This window comes from Vombatus ursinus, unplaced genomic scaffold (assembly GCF_900497805.2).
Source record: "Vombatus ursinus unplaced genomic scaffold, bare-nosed wombat genome assembly UNPS02014821.1, whole genome shotgun sequence".
Lineage (NCBI taxonomy): Eukaryota > Metazoa > Chordata > Mammalia > Diprotodontia > Vombatidae > Vombatus > Vombatus ursinus.
Window position 1 is genome coordinate 46,221,791 of NW_020954599.1, and position 20,760 is coordinate 46,242,550.

At 40.3% G+C, this 20,760-nt stretch overlaps 1 protein-coding gene across 1 annotated transcript in view; it reads right to left on the reverse strand.

Annotated features, from left to right (window-relative positions):
- GALNTL6 (polypeptide N-acetylgalactosaminyltransferase like 6) overlaps positions 1–20,760 on the reverse strand; it is a 959,075-nt gene that overhangs the window by 41,750 nt on the left and 896,565 nt on the right. The window contains exon 9 of the mRNA XM_027837462.1: positions 18,666–18,887. Within this exon, the coding sequence (XP_027693263.1) occupies positions 18,666–18,887 (222 nt within the window). The remainder of the gene's footprint in view (positions 1–18,665; positions 18,888–20,760) is intronic.

The window sequence follows — 20,760 nt, forward strand, 5'->3', positions numbered from 1 at the left end:
AGAAGACCTGATGTTGAATCCTGGCCCTTTCTCATATGTGCTTTGTGACTTAGGGCCTCTCTGGTTACCTCAATTACAAAGTGATGAGAATACCTGCCCTAAGGCCACTAGGTGGTGCCATAGTACACAGAGCACTGGATCTGGAATCAGGAAGAGGAGTTCAAATATGAGCTCAGACATTTACTAGCTGTGTGATCCTGGAAAAGTCACTTAACCTCTGTCTGCCTCAGTTTCCTCAACAGAAGGATAAGGATGATTGTAGCACTTACCTGTGAGTGTTGTTATGAAAATCAAATAAGATAATATTTTTAATAGTGTCTGACACACTTAAATTAAGTGAGGATTTAACAAATACTTCTTCCCTTCCCTTGCCCTCTCTGAGAGCTCTGATGGCACAGTGGATAGAGTTAGGAAGATGAGGGTTTGAATCTAAACTTTGAATTTAATAAAAGCTGCATAATGACAGACAAATTACTTAGTTGCTCTGAAACTCAATTTTCTCACTTTTTTAAATTGGAGTAATAGCAGCAGTAGTGCCTACCTCTCTGGGTTGTTGTGATGATCATATGAAATGTAAAGCGCTTTGTGAATTTTAAACCAGTATTTAAATGTCAGCTACTATTACCTAGCAGTGGACAGCTATGTGGTGGAGTGGTTGGAGTGTTGGGCCTGGAGTCAGGAGGACCTGAGTTCAAATCTGGCCTCAGACACTTATTAGCTGTGTGACCCTGCACAAGTAACGTAACTGTTTGCCTCAGTTTCCTCATCTGTAAAATAAGCTGGAGAAGGAAAATGCAATCCACTACAGTATCTTTGCTAAGAAATCCCAAAATGGTGTCGTGAAGAGCTGGACACGACTGAAACATCTGAATAACAACAGCAATTTCACTGACTTGGGCAAATTCTTTTTTAACTTACCTGTTTCTGAGGCTATGCCATTCATTATACTTGCAATAATGGTATCACAACGCAACTGATCTGATTACCCTTAGATCCTCCTAATTGTGTTCGGATCATTGTGTGGATATTATAATTAGAGCAATTAGTATCTGGCCTAAATGGCCCCCCAAAAACCTGATTAGACTGGTTCAGTCAAATGAGATAATATTTGTAAAGGTACTTAGTACAGTGCTTGGCACATAATAGATGTTATATAAATTCCTATTCCCTCCCATTCTTATAAGACCCAAGATTCAACAGGGAAAAGAAGGAAAATTCAAAATTATTTTCCATTTGTATTTTGAAAATTTAACTAATTAAGACCTTTAGAAACATGAAGTGCTATGTAGTCCTGCCTAATAATAGTAGAATTCAAGGAGATGTCAACTATAGACAAACAAAAAGTTTATAAATACCCTCTAGTTAGTACAACACTCAGGGCTCGGTGGGTCATTAGACTGTTCTCCAACATCTGGAGATTTAGAAACAAAGAGGAGATCTTTCAGGCAAACAGTTGCCATCCATTGCCATATTAAACACCATCCTGTCTCACTCATGTTATTCTTCCCTACTTTCCTGGCAGAACTAAATAACTATCCCAAATGCAGTGTTTTAGCAAAATATTAGATTATTGGGTTATAGATAATAGATAATACCAGAGTATAAGAGTGTGATGATGTGTCCCAAGAGAATAACTTTTACTCTAGGGCACAAGTCAAGTGAAAATGATGACCTCTTAACTGTACTGAGATATAACCAGATTCCCATGAAAATAATAACAGCAGAGATTTATATAGTCAAAAGGTTTGGAAAATTCTTTTCTTACTACAACACTGTGGTTGTAAGAATTATCTCCAGTTTTTTGGCGGGGAGGAGAGAAGGGGAAGGTAGGATTTATGATTTCAATGGTGTAGAAAACTCACTCCACAAATGCAGATCTCTTATAGCCTTACTCCTCTGTAGCTTAAAGTCTTAAAGAATTATCTGGGGATGCTGAGAGATCTTGGTCTTGGTCACACAGCCAGAACTGGAACCTTTGAGGCCTTCTGGAATTTGAGCTCACCCCCCAATTCACTATTCGCTGCCTTTCACCTCCATTTTACAGATGAGAAAACAGACTTCAGGAAGTTCTTGCTCATACTCACCTGAAACCCAGGCCCAAATTTCGGGTTCTTTCTACTACACCACACTGCCTACCTCTCTTGATCTTACAGAACCAGTTGTAGAAACCCACTAGTGAATGGGTTGGAGGTTCCTAAAAGGTGAAGGGTCTCGGTTCTAAATCAGAATTACAACTTGGGTTGAGTGACTATTTATTACAGAGTGAGGCTCTAGGAAGAAGTGTGTATTTTGAGGTCACCATAGTAGCCCAGTTCTTTGAAACGGGCCTGGAAGTAGATTGGTTTTCTATTTCTGTTTCCTACTCAACAAAGTTTAATTCACCTAGCCTGGCATTGGAATGCTGTCCACAATCTGATACCTGCTAAGCTTTGCAGTCTTATTCCTCTTATTATCTTCTGTGGACTCTGTGCTCTAGCCAGATTGGACTGCTTGTCATCCACTCATCACACATTGCCATCCTTCTGCCCCACCAATGTGCCTTTGCTCATGCCATTACTATCCCCTTCTAACTCTGCTAAATTCTCCCCTTGCACAAATGCTACCCCTTTTATGAAGATTTCATTATCTCCAATCAGAAATAATCTTTCCTTGCTTAGAATTTATACAGCAAGTATATTCCTTTCATTTTATAAACATGTTTACACACACATTTATATATATATACATACACACATATTCACATACACACATATATACACGCACATACATTAATGTGTCTGTATGTATAGATAGATGGGGCAGCTAGGTGGTGCAGTGGATAGAGTGCTGGGGCTGAAGTCAGGAAGACTCATCCTCCTGAGTTCAAATCCAACCTTAGACACTAGCTGTGTCTAGTGTGTACTAGCTGTGTGACCTTGAGCAAGTCACTTAACTCTGCCTCAGTTTCCTCATCTGTAAAATGAACTGGAGAAGGAAATGGCAAACCACTCTACTATATCAGCCAAGAAAACTCCAAAAGGGGTCACAAAGGGTTGGACACGACTGCAAAATGATTAAACGATATAAATAGATGGATGGATGATTATAGATCTCTGCATATAGAGATATCTATCTATCTATCTAATCTTATCTCTTTTACCAGAATGTAAACCCCTAGAGTACAGAGACTGCCTTATTTCATCTTTGGATTCCCATAGTACCTAGAATGGTATTTTGCACATAGTAAGTACTTAATAAATCGAATTGTTATGGAGTCATATTTTTGGGATGGCCCCAGAAAAGACTTGGTACCATGGCAGTTCTCTCCCTTGGGGCTGATGCTACATAAACTAGGTTAGGTTTAGCTCTCACATAGCTGCCCCACTCTTTCCTCTGATCTTAGCTTCTAAGAGTTTAGCTTCTATCCTCCTATGTCTCTGTTGATTTGCTTCATGAGTTTCCCAGAGAGTATCTTTGTAGAGCTTTTTATCTGGAGGAAGGTGATTGAAATGATCAAGGAATGGAGAACAGGGGCAAGAGCAGTCAGTTGCCATTTAAAGACATATTAGAAACTAGAGAATAGACATAATTAGTATCATAGATTTAGAATTGGAAGAAAGGCATATGGTCAAACCCTTTTGTTTTATAGATGAGGAAAGTGAGGTATAGGGAGCTTAAGTGATTTGCTCCAGGTCACATGGGTAGTGGGGGTGCAGCTAGGTGACACAGTGGATAGGGTGGCAGGCTTGAAGTCAGGAAGACCTGAGTTCAAATCCAGCCTCAAACACAGACTTCTGTTTGCCTCAGTTTCCTAATCTGTTAAATGGGGATAATAACAGCCCCTACATCCAAGGATTGAGAGAAAAACTATAAGCCTTTAGCACAGTGCCTGCCAGTTAAATGTGAACTAGCAAAACATCCAGAGACAGAATTTGAACCTAGGTCTTCTGATTCCAAAACTAGTGCTCTTTCCATTGTACCATATCAAAGTTCATAAAAAGCATCAATCGGTCGGCAAATGTTCGTTAAGAGCTTACTCTGTGTCAGACATTTCATGTAGAGACATTCAGAGTACTTTCTGAGCCAGGGCACCCACTGTGAATTAATGGCCAGGAGGGAGAGAGACCCTGATATGCTGATACGCTGTCCTGCAGGGGAGGGTATTGGAGGACCCCGTAGTTCTCTAAGCTGTGTGCTGGAGTGTTTCCACAGAAGGAGATCATCCCTCAAAGTTTGGAGCCTGAGGGCAAGATCCTGGTAATCCTGGTTCACTGAAGGTCTGCTGTCATATACAGAAAAACCTTGACTTGCATACCAGATTCTGAAATGTCGGAATAAGCTCATTTTTATCTCTTGGGAACTTAAAGAGGTAAATTTAGGACACATAAAAAAAGTCCTACTTTACACAGTGGGTAATGAGTCACTGAAAAGCTGAAAATAAAAATCAACTCCAAAAACTTTAGATATAATTGATGGATGAAAAATATGTAAGGCATAATTGCAGGAGACGAGGGGGTTTTTTGTGGGGGGGGAGAAAGGAAGTGATGTTGTGATTGCTATTAGGAGAGACAAGCATAATTTTCATCAGGCCCCTTGGTGCCACTCTGAGAGACAGAATACTTGGATGGATGGATCATGGGTGGGTGGTGCTTATGGTTGCTTCTAAGCACATCTTCTGTTCAAAATTTTATCCTAGAATCACAGAGTTGGGACTTTGGCAGTGGCTTAGTTCCCCTTGCTCTTTTTTATGGATGAAAAACCCAAAATAAAACAACTGAGAGTGAGAAAAGTTGGTCACACAATCAAGTTAGTCAGAACTGAGATAGCATCTGGATCTCACTTAGAGGAAGGCATGGAACATGAGGCAGACCTGCCAGAATACGGACACACTTGTCCTTTGCTCTATGCACATTGTCGGTTTCACGCTCTTGACTGAGTCTATCATTAGGAGAGTTGGATTCTCATCTTCTTCTCATTTCTGGGTGGACAAATTGTACCGTAAAAAGCTCTTCTAACAACGTGACCAGTAAATATAGGCCACACTTAGAGAAGAGGTTCTGAGCATCTTTTCTGTCATAGATCTCTTTGGCAATATAAGACACCTTGTCAGACTGTTTTTAAATGCGCAAGAGAGGATATATAGCATTACAGACAAAACCAATTATATTGAAATACAGTTATCAAAATACTAAAAATATAAGGTCATAGACCTCAGGTTAAGAACACCTGACTTAAAATGTGCTTCAGGAAATCTACCAAAACTACAAGTGGATGATGTTTTGAATAGAAAAGAGCAAGGCCTAGTTTAGCCAAATGATACTGGGCAACTGATTAGATTGAATAAACAGAATATCTTGCTTTTAAAAATCAAAGTTTCAGAAGTTTATAATGGCAAAAACTATCTAATCAATAGGAAGAATTACAGAGACACGTATCATGAAGAAGAGTTGGATGAGGTTTACAAACAAATAGAAGGCAGAGAAAGGCTATCCATGAGAGTAGAGGCAGAGTATGATAATGTCTTATTAAAAATTAGGTGGGGTTAGTCATGTTACAGGATGGGTGTAAACTCTATGCCTCTGGCTGATGACCTTTAGATTGGGAAAAAAATATCTGCTGTGAGTGTTAAAGACATATTTACGTTTCAGCCTAGGAGCAGCTTTACTTCCTGAAAGTTGGACCTTGGCCAGGCCTAGTCCACAGCCAACTGAATGGCTCAATAAATTGCAAGGTCATTTAGAGGACCTCTGGCTTTTGGTTTTAACTCTTGACTATCTGAAGATAATTAAAGCAAAACCCTGGGCCCAGTTCTGCAACCTGATATAACTCAGTACAGTGGCACCCTTCTTATTTTATACTCGTTTATTCTGGGCTTGTAAGGAATCTAAGAAGTGTTAGTATACTTTTTTTATTTGTTGGGCTTTTTTCTCCACCAAACCTACAGGTTTTTCCTCCTAGCATTCTGGGAAAAGTTGCTTTGGCAAAGGTCACTGGTACCTACGTGTGGTGGTATAAGAAGGTTCTTTATCCCAGAGGATGGGAGGATTCTACCATTTCCCCAGGATTTACAGTTGTGGTCACCTTTTGACATCCTTGTTTTGTCTCTTAACTGATTCTATCCCCCTATCCCTTGGGTTTTATTGCCATAGTAATATGAACTCTTTCTCCAAGTCTTCCACTGATGCCTTATCATAGAAGCGACCTTAGATTTTCAAAGGCTGCCTTTGAGGTCAGAGCTTTGAGAGTATTGTTTTTGTCAGGTCCTCCACTAAGCTACAAAGATTTTTACTACTTGGTAATGGGTTGAGTGTCTATCTAACAAACTTTGGCAAGATTTATCACCATAAGGTTGGCTCTCAAGGGATGATTTTTGGGGAGGGCACAGTGATTCAGAATGAGTACCTACTATGGCAAGGAGAAGTTGCTATCAGAGTCAGTGGAGTGAGAATCCACATTGATATAATCATGGATCAGCTGGCTATATGTTAAAATGCATATGTAATATGGAAGTTTTGTCAGGCTAATCATGGGCACTTGGAACATCTTACGCTGTTGACCCATAGGGGAAACACACAGCTCTGCCCCAGGGGTAGAGTTTCACCTTTCAATCCCAATATTTGCCTGGCCCTTTTCACCACGTTGTCACAAGGCCAATAATGAAAAGTGGAGTTACCACACCCTATCATGGGGGCGGGGGAGGCGGGGTAGGGACAAAAACAGAGTACCTAACAAATAGGCCCAGTTCTGGCATGTAAGACTTTGTGGCCATTCAACAAGCCAGTATAATGTGTGCCAGCCACTGTGCCTGAAATCCTTTGGCATGCTACGGGCTGCAGGTTGTGCAGGTTGCCGTAGGGAGATGAGTTTGATGATAATTTGAAATGATCAAGTAACAATAGTCTTAGGAAGTTGGCCAAGATAGGCCCTTAGCCACTGATGAGGTCATAGCAAGGCAGCACAAATGCAACTCACGGACTCTCTACACCAGTGCGAAGTCTATATAAAAAAACTGTAATAGTAAAGTGGGAAGGTAGGAATGTGTGTGATAGTGAGGATCCTTTATTAAGTACAGTGTATAGGGACTCTCAGTTCCCTTCCAACTCTATAATTCTGTATGAAGAATTCTATAGGTAGCTGTTGCCCCAGAATGATGAACAAAGGATGAATGCATAAAAGAAAACTATTTCTTAAGTGTTTTGTATGTGTCAAACACGGCTAAGTGCTGCTGGAGAAAAATTTATAAAAGCAAGATAGTTCCTGACCTCGTGAAGCTTATATCCTAACAGAAGGAAGCAACACATATGGGGGAATCATGGCCAGGGAAGGGATGTTGGGTCTGGGAGGCCACAAAGATGGTAAATGGAACAATATGGTGGTCCATTGACATTCCCTTTCTACAAAGGAGCCTAACATGTATGTAAAAGATGTTTGAGTCATCAGTGGCCAGTCTTTTCTTCAAGGACCTGAGATTTTGTCAGTGTGGATACTCCTCTCATGAGCATAGAACACCACTTCTTCCATGCATCAGTAGATGGCTTTCATGGTTGAAAAAAAAATCATCACATGTTTGATAATCAAACAAACTTATCTAGGATAATAGTCTGTCACTAGGCCTGAACATCCAGATTGATAGGAACTTTGAGAATGTGTACTCCACTGCCAGGATGAGGCAACCCTTTCACAGACTATTGGGATAAATGATTATTAACAGCCATCGATTTAGGGATATATCCAGAGTTGCCCCTATTTTCTAAAGTCCTGATTTTAAAAGTTCAGTCTTTTAAAGGACATTATGGATAATAAGAATGGATTTTCTTGTTTAGACCCCACCCAGATGGGGAAGCCATTGAGCTCCACTCAGATTTGGGTGGGGATAAATTCTTTGAATAGATTGCCCAAGGTTGGGGTAACTTAGAAGTAAATGACATAATCAAAGTTCGAGTCTAACCCTCATTGTAATATTCATTCTCTCATTAATTGTTAACCAATCAGAGTTGATTGCCGCCCTCAGAAACACCCCTCTTCTGATGGGCATATAGTCATGACTGTCTTTGGTCTGAGAGAGAGATGGCCAAATGACCATCCTTTCATTAAAATGCTGGCATTATTAATAAAATGATTAAATTACCCAGAAAGCATGTCTCTTGAACCTTTTTAAATGCCACAGTTAGGTACGATAGAAAGAGTCAAAGGTTCTGGGTTCAAATCCTACTTCTGGCACTTAATACCTGTGCGACCTTGGGCAAGTCACAACCTCTGTTGGTCTCGATTTCTTTCCTCTTCCATAAAATGAGGGGATTGGACTAGATGGCCTCAGTTTCCTTCCAGCTCTAGTTCGTGTGATTCTTTGATCCTAATTAGTTATGATGCTCACTGAGACCATGTACACCTCCTGGCTAAATACCTGTGTTTGAACCTTCTTTCATTGTAATTGATATGGAGTAATTTAGAAAGCCCATTGAGTCATAGGAACTAGAAAGCAATCAGGCAAAACCTGAAGCACATTGAGCCAGCTGGGTCTCCTTAGCTTGATGGTCTTTGTGAATTCTCTGCAATTAAGGGTGACACTAATCTTGATGGGAGGATTTGAGTGGCACCATCGTTTGGCTGCCTAGGAGATGAGGATTTCTTCTTCTTTACTATTCTGCTATTGCAAGATAGAAATGTGACAAACTGATGGGCCAAGATCTGTACATTAAGGACAGGAAGCTGACAATGTTTTAAAAAGAATTCCTAGCCATTGTTGGTAAAGGAGTGCTTGTCTGTTCTGAATCTTTAATCCAATTTCACATTTGGTTATTTAATTTACTACAGAACTTTCTTCCTCCCACCCCATCTTTAGGATTTTCAAAGGAGTATCATAAAGGGCTTTATCAAATGCATGAACCCCAGAAGGGATGGGGGAAGAACGGGGTACCAGGTTTTTTAATTACTTCTTTTATGGAGCATTGCAACAGTCAGAGAAAGGCTGACTGAACTCCTAAAGAATACAAATGGATATTTTAAGTTTGTCCTTACCATAACTACATCCAACAAGGAATTGCTTGAAACACACACACACACACACACAGACACAATACATACATACACACATAATACATACATGCATACATACACACATAATACATACACACACACACCACAAATTATTTACATTTAAATTATGATTCAGGATGTCCAATCTGGCATGTAGCCTGCCTGCTTGAATATTTTAAGTCCTATGGTGTTTCTGTCCCCCTAACTCAATTCTGGAGAAAGATGACAGCTGAGAGCACCAGGAACTCAAGTCATTTACTGTACAGTTTGAGTTTCTCCTGCCAGCAATTGTTTTTAAAAAGTGACCTTTTTTTTCCCCTTGCCCAGGAGAGAGGGTTTGGTAACTGGTGGAATCTCTCTGGTAGTTTAGTGCTAATACATTAAGGACCTGTGATTTGGCTGTCTTAGAAATTCCCAATGTAGGAAGCTATCTGTCACTTACAGTTTTAAATTGATGCCCGAGGTTCAGTGGGGTTAAGTGACTTGGTCATATACTTACTGTATACATACACACGTTATACACATATATGTGTATATACATACATGTACACATATTATATATGTATATGTGTATATACACACACATGCATGCATTTTACGAAGTACTTTCTACAACAGCCCTATAAGGAGGAAGTAGGAATATTATTATCCTCATTTTAGAGGTGAGGAAACTGAGACTTGAATAGATAAAGAGACTGGCTCAGAACTCTGACTTCAAAAATCCAATGCTCTTTTTGTCTTTTAAAAAAATGAAATGAAATTTTTTTCAATGAACAAAGCCCATTTTTTCTCCTTCCCACCTTCCCACCCCACCAAAAAAGGAAAAACAAAAAGCTTGTATTAAATATGCACAGACAAGAAAAACAAATTCCCACATTGGCCATGACTCAAATAAATAAATCACAATCTGCACTGAGTCTGTCACCTCTCTACCAGGAAGTGGGTTGCATGTGCATGAAGTCCTTCTTTGGTAAAGGTCTTCTATTTATAAAGAAGAAATGCCGTTTAGCCCATACAGGTCCTAGGTAAATGATAAGATAAAAAGCTAGATCCATGGAATTTAAATGTGAGAGAAACCTGAGTATCTAGTCCAACACTCTTTTTATACAGATGTGAAAAATGAAGTCCACAGAATCAAAGGACTTGCTTAGCAACACAGTTGATACTAGACCATGTTCTTCTAACTACCCAGAACAGTGCTCTTTCCATTAAATTACACTGAGATAGATGAGACCTAGGAAATCTCTGAAGTAGATAGTGGTACCTTATTATACTATGCTCTATTCAAGTCTCATTCTCATACCTCATCCTGACATGGAGGCTTGTCTAGGCTATACTAGAGGAGTATTACCTCTAGTTTATGGGGCAGCTAAGTGGCATGGTGGATAGATCCGGTCCTGAAGTCAGGGAGGATCTGAGTTCAAATTTGACCTCAGACACTTAATAGTTGTGTGACCCTGGGCAAGTCACTTTGCCTTAGTTTCCTCATCTGGAAAATGAGCTGGAGAAGGAAATGGCAAACCATTCTAGAATCTCTCCTCCCCCCCTCCCACTTTTAACCTTTTTATTGACAGTTTCATCTATTTTTACCTTCTTGAATTCCTTCTAACAATTTGGGAATCGTTTTTTTTTTTTAAATAACACTTCAGTATCTTTGCCAAGAAAACCCCAAAAAGGGTGATGAAGAGTCAGACATGACTGAAATGATTCAATGACAACAACAACACAACCTCTGGTTGGTCGTACTAAAGTGGAAAGGCTTTGAGTACAGGCCTGATGATGGGTTGCACATCTGTCATCCAACGAATTAGCCTTGCTGAGTTTGAGGAGCCTTATCACCAGCTTGAGAAGGCAATCCATTTACTTTGGAGGGTTGCCATTAGAGTACTTGGAGGCCAGGGGGAGCTCTCATTATAAAGGAAATGGGGGGAGACAAACTAAAGTTCTCTCCTGAGAGTGCAGAGTTGCTTATCTATGGGGATTCTCCTATGTTTCTGACTATGGAAGCTTCTCTAAGAGGGGATAAGGAAGATGTCTCTGAAATGAAAAAATGAGCCATGCCACTTTTTTGTGGGGAGCACAAATTGGGGGATCAGGGAACAGAGAATGGGAAATAATTGCTTACAAAGGAACAATAACCCATTTTTGTCAAAAAAGACCTCTTTTTCTATGAACACAGAAATAGAAGTCGTATTGGGTAATGTACTCATTAACATACTCAGAGACAGCTTCTGAGCCAGAATGACCTGGGTCTAGGTCCACCTCTGATACATACTGTCTGAGTGACCTTGCATAAGTCATTTATCCTCTGAGACCTATAGGCAAGCTCCCTAAGAATATGTTTTAGAGAATGTAATAATCTGCTTGGGAGACGGGAGTTCCCTCCTTTGGGAGTTCCTTATACTAATGAACCAATGTCTAGAAATGAAATAAGCTTTAACATATGAAAGTTGCCATGCTAACCCTAAGGCATCTAAGTCTCCCACTGTATCCAGGGCCATTGCCAGTCATCCTGACCTATGTCTTGCCACTGGACCCCCATGATTCTGGAGGAGAGAATAAGGCTTTGAACAGTTCTGCCTCTTTTAAATCCAATTCACTTGCAAGACACCACCCTCCTGATGTCCCTGGTCCTTTTCCAGAATGAAGGACGAACAGCAGTCTGTGAGTTGGTGGAATGGATACAGTATTAGAGTAGGAGTTAGGAAGACTAGAATTCAAATCCTGCTTCAGACACTTACCGGCTGTGTTATCCTAGGCAAGTCACTCAACCTCAGTTTTGTCATGTATAAAATCAAGATGATAACATCCCCTACCTCCTACAGTTGTGAAGATCAAATAAGTTAACACATGTAAAGCATTTTGCAAAACTTAAAGCACAATATAAATGCAACCTATTAGCTAACTCTGAAGAATAAAAAAAATATACCATCAAGGCAAAGGGACCACTTCAAGTGGAAGAAGGAAGAGGCTAGGGATCCAGAACTCCATGTTAAATGCAACTGAAGGGAAGGGTGGGCAAATAATGGAGAACTCTGCTCAAGTCCATCATTCCTATATTTGAATTTTGGCTAGCTGGACACTAGTTGAGATGGATCTCAGCCAATACATTTTAAGGAGAAGCCAAATTCTCAAACCCCTCCCCCCCAACATAAACTTGTAGTTTGGGTTCCCCATAAAGTGTAGGTTGGGGCAGAAGGCCTCCTCTCACAACTGGATTATAAATCTGGAACAGGAAGAGACCACAGAGGCTGTCTTATCCAACCCGATCATTTTATAGATGGAAATATAAAGATCCAGAGAGGTGATGTGACTAAAGTCACCCATCTGAGGAGTGCTTTGAAAACTTTTCCTTTGGTACTAGAACCATTGGTTTTTCCAGTGTACCATACTGCTTCCCATGAAGTCCAATGAGAAATAGAGCAATATGTATAGTTGTCAAGAATCTGGGATTATGTTTCTGTGAACCCCTGGCTGGCTTCCATTGGCTAAGCCTTGGCATCTCATTTCACTGCCTGGTAAAATGGAAGTGAGGATGTAAACTTATGGAAAAAGAATGGAAGTCTAATGGTTGTAAAATGCTTTGTAAACTCAGAAGGCTATATTAATTTGAGGTGTTACTGTTTTTCAACTTGACTTTTTCCATCTGTCATTTTGCACTTGGTTTTAGGTGGAAACAAAGTAGGTCACAGCTTGTGTATCCTGTGACATGTAGGCAGAATGGTTAGGAGATGATCTCCCTTAAATAGGATGTACATTTTATTATTTGATGGTAGTGATGTCAAAGATGCAGTATTTTCTTCTCTCTCTCTTTACTTCTGTAGACATATTCTGACAGGAAATTTAAAAGTCAAATATTTAGCAGCTGTATTTGGAAAGGAGGAAAAAAAAGAGGAGAGTAGCAGTTTATAGGCTGTTTAGAGGCTGTGCACATCATTTACTACTGAAGTCTCAAGAAACTGGAGCCAGAAACTGCTTGAGTACTTCATTGTTTACCCAGAGTAAGACTGGCACAGACAAGCAGCCAGAAAACTGTGCCAAGTGCCAATTCAGAAGAGGGTGAGTGGCACCCTCCAACTTGGCACACATGTCCCATAAAGGAGTCTTGGTGTTTACAGCTTAGGAGTTCTTTGGGGCTCCTTCCCATCATTCTCTTCAAAGAATCCAACAGGCTGCACTCTTCATTTTTCTTTTAATTCCTCTAAGAACAAATAATCTTTTAAATTTATTCAGGATCTTTGCCCATACTAACAAATTAATTTCAAGTTTATAGGATCCTAAAAATTCTCTCAAGGAAAAAAAATACCCATAATAAAAATTTACAAGCATTAAAACTCTTTTCAGAGGTGGAAATGTTTTCAGAGTAGAAAGTAGTCAAGCATAGTTTTTTTTCACACTGGATGAGAAAGGGTCCATGGGTTGGGTCTTATACTAGAGGAGGTAGTAACCCCATTGAAGAGATCACAGATCTATGTTGTATTACCAAATAGAATATAAGGTCCTTGAAGGCCGGGATTGTTTCTTATTTTGAGTTTGTATCTCTGGCACAGTGTTGCACACTTATGAATGTTTTATTGGCATAGTTTATATACAGTAGTACCCTGTTGGTAAGGAACTTCTACCAAAGCAGCTAAGTACCTTCTCTGTTCAACTTACAGTCTTAGGGAATTGTCCATAGCACTCAAAGATAATTGACTCGCCCAGGGTAATCTAGCCAAAATGTATCAGAGGCGGGATATGAACCCAGGACTTCCTGATTCCAAGGTTGGTTCTCTTGCCGCTATGCCATACTTCATTATGTCTTTGTGTTATAGTAGTAGGTAGGTAACAAAGTAAGGAAAAAGAGACTGAATGAGTGTGGTGGACTGCTTTAATACAATGTAAGCTCCTTGAGGGCAGGGGCTGTTTTTTAAAAAAAATTGGTCTTTATATCCCCATTGCCTAGCACAGTGACGTGCATGCAACAGTCACTTAATAAACACTTGTTGAATTAGACTAGGTTTAAACACCTTACCTTCAGTTAAAAAATTAATTCTTTTCTTTTGTTATGGAAGGTAGATTGGAACTCATCACCATGCCACTCACTTGTACTATTTAATTCATACTTTACTCTTATTCTCAGGGCTGGGTCCACTTTGCCCTTGAAACAATTCTGATTTCATTCCTTATTCAGACCCCCATTTTTGGTTTTATGTGGCATAACTGATGCTCTTTCCCTTTTCCAGTCTTGGAAGCATGCATTCCTTCTTCCCGAGTACTACACACATCCTCTTTTGCTTTTTCCAAACCCTACTTGTCATGGGTTCTTGTTTACTCCCATGAAGCTATTTACTTCTCTCAAGCCTTGGGGAGGGAGATTGGTCTCCTTATTCAATATTTAAAGCAATTCAGTTCTTTGATTCAGGGTTTAGAGAGTTCCATAAACTTGCACAGGGAAACTCTTTTCTGAGTTTATGTAGGGGTGGGGGAATTTGATTGCTTCTTAATAAAGAGGTAAATAGAGGATTTTCTAAACTACCTCTCCTCCCCTTCCACTTTCCCTCCACATTCCCACAGAATGGCCTGGGCTACCAGTATTCAATATACTCAGCATTCTATTTTCAGTGCCATCACACAGGCTGTCCCCATGTCTAGAATGCACTCCTTGGAGCCTCACCTTGCCTTCTAATAATCTGCGGTTTTTTGGGTGGGGAGAGGGGAGGTCCAGATCTGTCATTTCCTTGGTCTAGAGGACTCCTGTAAGGATATGTCCTTTCCCAAAGCAGGTAGATTAGTACTTATTTCCAGGCCCCTCACCTGTATACTGCATTAAATTCATGTCTTGCTATTATTCTTAGAGGTAGGTTAGTGCAACTTTTGGTCTTAGAGATTTCCCTTGGACACTGAGAGATTCAAGGACTTTTTGAGGGTTCACAAAACGAAATTTTGTCAGAGGTGAGACTGGAACTCAGGTCTTCCAGACTGAGGCCTGTTCTCTAGCCATTAGGCTAAATTGGTTCTTATGCAGCCTCCTTGGGAAAACACTTCTTGATTTCCCATATTTTCAACATTTCCACAGTTGGTACTTTCTTCCCTCCTAAAATTTTCACTAATTTGCTGATCTATATACATGCTAAATGCTCCTACTAGAATGTAAGCCTCCTGAAGGTAGAAGTTGGTTTTGTTTTTCTTTTTGACTTTGCATCCCCCAGCACAGTGTTTTTTACATAGTGGGTGTCTAACAAATGCTTGGTTTGGACTGGAGTAGTAAAGATGTTCACTAAGTGCCAGAAGATATCTGAATTCAATTTTTCTCCTCTGGTGCTTATTTGCCTTGAGATCATAGACAAGAACTTTAGTTCTCTGAACCTCAGTGTTCTCATCTATCAAATGGGGACAATACTGTCTGTAGTATTTACCTCAGAGGGTTGTTGGGAGGCTCAAATGAGATCTATATGTAAAATGCGCTATAAACTTCATAGCCTATGTTAATATCAGCTATTCTCAGAGGAAAAATCAGGCTATAGCTAATTTATAACCTGCTATATTTGAAGATAACTAACTTTGAAACCGGGAAGGCCTGAGTTCAAATCCTCTCTGACATACCCTTGGGTGTGTGACCTTGGGCTTAACCGAACACAGTCTTTCAGTGTTTTATAATAGCTGATGATAATAATAATAGATAAATAGCATTTATATGGTGCTTTTGCAAAAGGGCTCTACAAGTATTTTCTTGTTTGGTCCTTACAATAACCCCTTGAGGTGGATGCTATTATTATCCCCACTTTACAAGCTGAGGAAACTGAGGCTGAAAGCAATTAAGGGACTTACCTAGGGTCACACAGCTAAGTAGGTGTTTGAGGTAGGATTTGAACCCAGGTCTTCCAACTTCAAGACCAACATTCTGTCTTTTAGTTGCCTTTTGGTAACTCTCTAAGACTACATGTTGCAGAGAAGGTGCTGACCTGTATCAGTAGATACACCAGAAACCTTGTTTGCTATTAGCGAAAAAACAAGTTCAGTACCTATCCCAATTCTAATGTCATCAAGCTTGGTCGAGATAGGCATGAATTCTCCAGTGAACAAACTAAAAAGACTGGGCCATTGCTGGTAATCATGTCTATTTTCCAGCTTTTAAAACAAGATGAGTCAATTAATAATCTACAAAGACAAAAACAGTTCCTACCTTCATGGACCTTACGATTCAGTAAGGGAGAAAACATGTACATATACTAATACAGACAAGACATATATGAGGTAATGGTGGGGTAGGATGAGGGAAGGAGTTATTACCTATAAAGATCAAAAAAGGATCCTGGTGAAAAATGGCATGTGAGCTGGGGCATGAAAGAAACTATGCATTCCAGGAATAAAGGATAGCTATGGAGAACTGATGAAGATTCAGCAAAGAAAGCTGGGGAGTGGTCTGAATTTTCATTCTCTGCTTTTTTATTGCTGATGGGAAAGGACTGTATAATAAAAAAGCTTCCTTTTAAGGCCATGAACTAATGGAGAATGCTCTATTGACTTTCAGTTTCTGGAATTGTGCCAATAGAGAGCTCTTCCAGTCTTAAGAGGGAAAAGTAGACTCTGTGCCCTAGGATCATCAACTTTCCACCCAACAGAAACTTCCTGATCATTTAGTCCAAAGCCCTTATTTTACAGATAAGGACCTGAGGCCCAGAAGGGAGAAGTGATATCCAGAGTCATATAGGTAGGAATAGGACCAAGATTTGAGACCACATTTTTTGACTCCCAATCCATTGCCTCATTATGCCTCATACTCAATAGCTTAAATTAGATGAAAGGATTTGGTTGAATCAAATGGTTTGTAAGATTCCTTTCATCTATCAACATTCTATGATCATTACTAATACCTGTCATTAAGAAACAGTCCTCCATATACACTAAAAGTCTATGGGGACCCTCGGGCATCTGACTAGCTCACCCCAAGGAATATTGGTGGAATGTGTTTGCCGACTGAGTGCCCATTGGGTCCCCTGTTTTTTATCAGGGCTCAGTGGTCAGAGAGGGGCTTAGGCACTGGACTTGCCCAGAATGAATGATGAAGGTATTTGTCTATAGCTGGCCCCTGCTGCTAACTAGCTCTGTAACCCCAGACAAGTAACCTCTTCTCTCAGTTTGAATTTCTTCATTAGTAAAAGAAAAAGATTGGGGTTCATACTTTCTAAGGTCCTGTCCAGCCACTATGATTCTACCTGCACTTACCCTGTGTAAGGGGTCAGGGGGAGGGAATGATTGGACTGATTACTTTTGCTTTGCAATCAGCTCCAATCTGAACCTCTGTCTGATGCAGAGTTGGCAATCTCCTAAAAACTGACCAAATTACTAGGATAAATCTATTCTGTCCAATTCAGCCCAGTTTTCTGGAACACAATTTTCTGAAGGAAGGAGGCTTCAGTAAGTCATAGCAATGAAAGGCACTAAACTGGAAACAATAGTTCTTTTTGTCCACATATTATATCTATCTATATATCCATATATCCATATTTTATATATGTGTGTATATATGTATACACAATATATATATACATACATATCCATATATACACATATGTATGCATGTATCTTTTTTTTTCTGGGAACTGGGGTGATTCAATCCACCCCATTTCCCCTTAGGAAGTGAAATCAAACAGAAGCATCAAAGGGGGAAAGGTCAACTTTTGTTCAAGAAAGTAAAGATGGCCCTGAACTTTTCATTGCTATGTGTTGAGGGGATGCATATCTTTCCTCCCCTCAACAGGGTGACTTGGTAAGAAAGGGGCAAAGACACACTATTGCTAGGGCCTTGCTGAGCCTGAGCACAAAGGGCTATGTCATGGTAGACACAGGGATCAGTAGTTGACTAATAACCTAGATGCTAATAATAACTAGCATTTCTATAGCACTCTAAGGTTTGCAAAGCATTTTACTATGTTAACTCACAATCATTTTATGAAGTAGGCTATATTATCTCCCTTTAACAGATTAGGAAACTGAGGGACAGAGAGATTCAAGTGACTAGCTCAAGGTCTTGCGACTGTGAAGTGTCTGTGGCAGAATTCAAACTCACGTCCTCCTGATGCCAAGTCCTAAATGCACCATTTAGCTGCCTTATTATAGGTCGTTTCTTTTGCTGCAAATGTCTGAGTAATGTCTTAATCTCCATGTGCCTCACTTCCTTCATCTGTAAAAAAGTGGGAGCTGAATTAGGTGACCTCTGAGGTCCCTTCCAGCTGTATATCTATGCTCCTTTGACTCTTCTACTTACTTCAAGGTTCTGTGATTTCACTGGGGTTAGTCATCCCTCCACCAACGTAGATGGTGAAACCACTTTGGCCTTAGGTGTTCTGCCTAGAATTATGGGATCATAGATCCTACAATGGGAGGATTTCAGAGGATTTCATCTAGTCCAACCCCCTCATGGAGCTATCAGTGCCCTTATACTTGATCTTAAAAACATAGAGATGGGGAAACAAGGGAGATTGCCAAGTTTGTAGATACACCTAAGCAGAGAATGGACATTCATTTATCTGAGATAGTGTTAGTTAGCCCTGGGGCTAGACGGGGCATGGACTATGTAACCTCTGGAATTCTTCCTACTCTGTTATTCTATGACAGACATGACAGGTAGCAGGAAGAGCCAATTCCATGCCTGGTGTGTGCCTCACCTCCCCCCAGGCAGCTGGTGGAGGCTCCACTGGGGGGTAGTACTTTGGGACATCCCAGGCCACGGCTGCCATGAACCACTTGAAGTCCTTGCACTTGAGGTGTTTCCGGAGCTCCTTCTGGGCAGAGATATCGCCGGTCGAAAGATGTCTGTACTCGGGTCGCCGCTGATAAATATACTCAGCAAATTCATCCATCCAGGTTTCTGCTACACGCTTTAGGTTCTGTGGAGTAGAAAAGAAGCCAGTCAGTCATTCAGCCGCCCTGATCTGACCGGGGCCCTGGGAAAGTTAAAAAGAAAAGAGAAAGGAAGTGTGACAATTTTAGCCAGCTTTGGTGGGTGATATGTTGAAAGAAATTATTTCTCTCTCATATTAATAGTTAGTTATTAAAACTGGAAAGGCCACAGCTTTTTTCTCCTGCCCTGTTTCCTTGTCCAATCTCTCAGGGACAGGGCTGATGGAAAATAGAATTAACATTCTCCTCATTCTGGGTACTGCTACTCCACCTAACTAGTTCAGGCTGGGGTGGGGGATTTTGGTTCTTTATCTACACTTCCTAAGGCTGGGGATGGTCTGGGTGCAGAGATAGTCTGTCACTCTCAGCCATTCATTGAAGTGAGCTCACTTCTCTTGGCAAAATCAACCTCTCATTAATTGTTTACCAATCAGAGTTGCCACTCTCAGGAACACCCCTTTTCTAAGGGTGTATAAGCCATGAGCCCACCTCCATGGTGAGATCTTTGGTATTCATGAGTGTCACTGACCTTTTATTTAAAACATTGGCATTATTAGTAAAATGATTAAATTATTCAGAAATTATGTCTTGAACTTTTTAAATGTCACAAAATGAAAGATTTAAACCTATTGCAACATAAATGCTTTGAGGAATATAGTATAATCAGCTTATGACCTTACATAATTTGAGTGTAGCAATAATAATGATAGTGTGTAGTAGATAGACAATGGTCTCAGAAGATCTGGGTTCAAGTCCCACCACTGCCACATACCAGCTAGGTGACCCTAGAAAAATCTCTTAACTTCTCAGTGCTTTGGACAACTCTCCAAGACTATAAACTGCAAAGGAGGTGCTGACTCCATTGAGAGAGGGAGCTTTGGGAGTGAGGGAAGATCAATGAAATCACAGATCAAAGGAAAAAACAATCTGACAATAATAGGTTTTGAGGTTTGCAAAACACTTCGTATATGTTAGGTGCTGCAACTGCCAAGGGGAGAATTCATTAATCTCAGAAAGTAAAGCTCATAATTATGCTCATTGGAAGCCCACTGTGATATTCCTGTTAGAGCACAATTGCAAAAGTCTAATTTTCCATGTGGGTTTAAAGTAGCTGGCTTTGGAGGAGAGAGAGCTCTTTCCAGCTCCCAAATTGCCTACACATCTCCAGCAAACAGACAGATCCAGGAAAGCAGGACTGCATGTAAATTCTATCTCTGTTCCTCTAGGTACACACAGATAACTAGGCATTACTAATATATTCAGAATGTTAGATTCTGACACCTCATTATATACAGTACCGATGCCCATAAGGGGTTCAGTCATTTACTGCAAAGCAAAGTGGAACTCGAGAAGATTACAAAGCAATCAATCTTTGCTTCTAGGGATGTTTGCATCCAGTGATGGTGTTGAGAAGCTTGAGGCAAGGGAAGGAAGCAGCTTATTGTAGCAGAAAGACAGAGCTGAGATTTAGGAGACTAATTCCTGCTGCCACACTAACTAGATGTATAATGTTGGGCAAGATGTCTCTCAAGGCAGCCTGGTGGTGCAGTGGATAGAGTACCAGACTCCTAGGCAGGAAAACTTGAGTTCAAATCCTGCTTCAGGCACCCATTAGCTATGTGACTGTGGGCAAGTCAGTTAACTTCTCTTGGACTTTGTTCATCTATAAAATTAATGGGCTGGGTTAGATGATCTATAAGATCTCTTTTAGCTCCAAATCTATGGTCTTCTGATCACTCAACATCTCTTGGCCTCAGTTTACTCATCTGTAAAATAAGATGGTTGAACTAGATTAGCTTCATTCTCCGAGAGCTCTCTCTTCTTTCTTTCCTCATCTCATTCATCCAAAAGCCTTCTGCC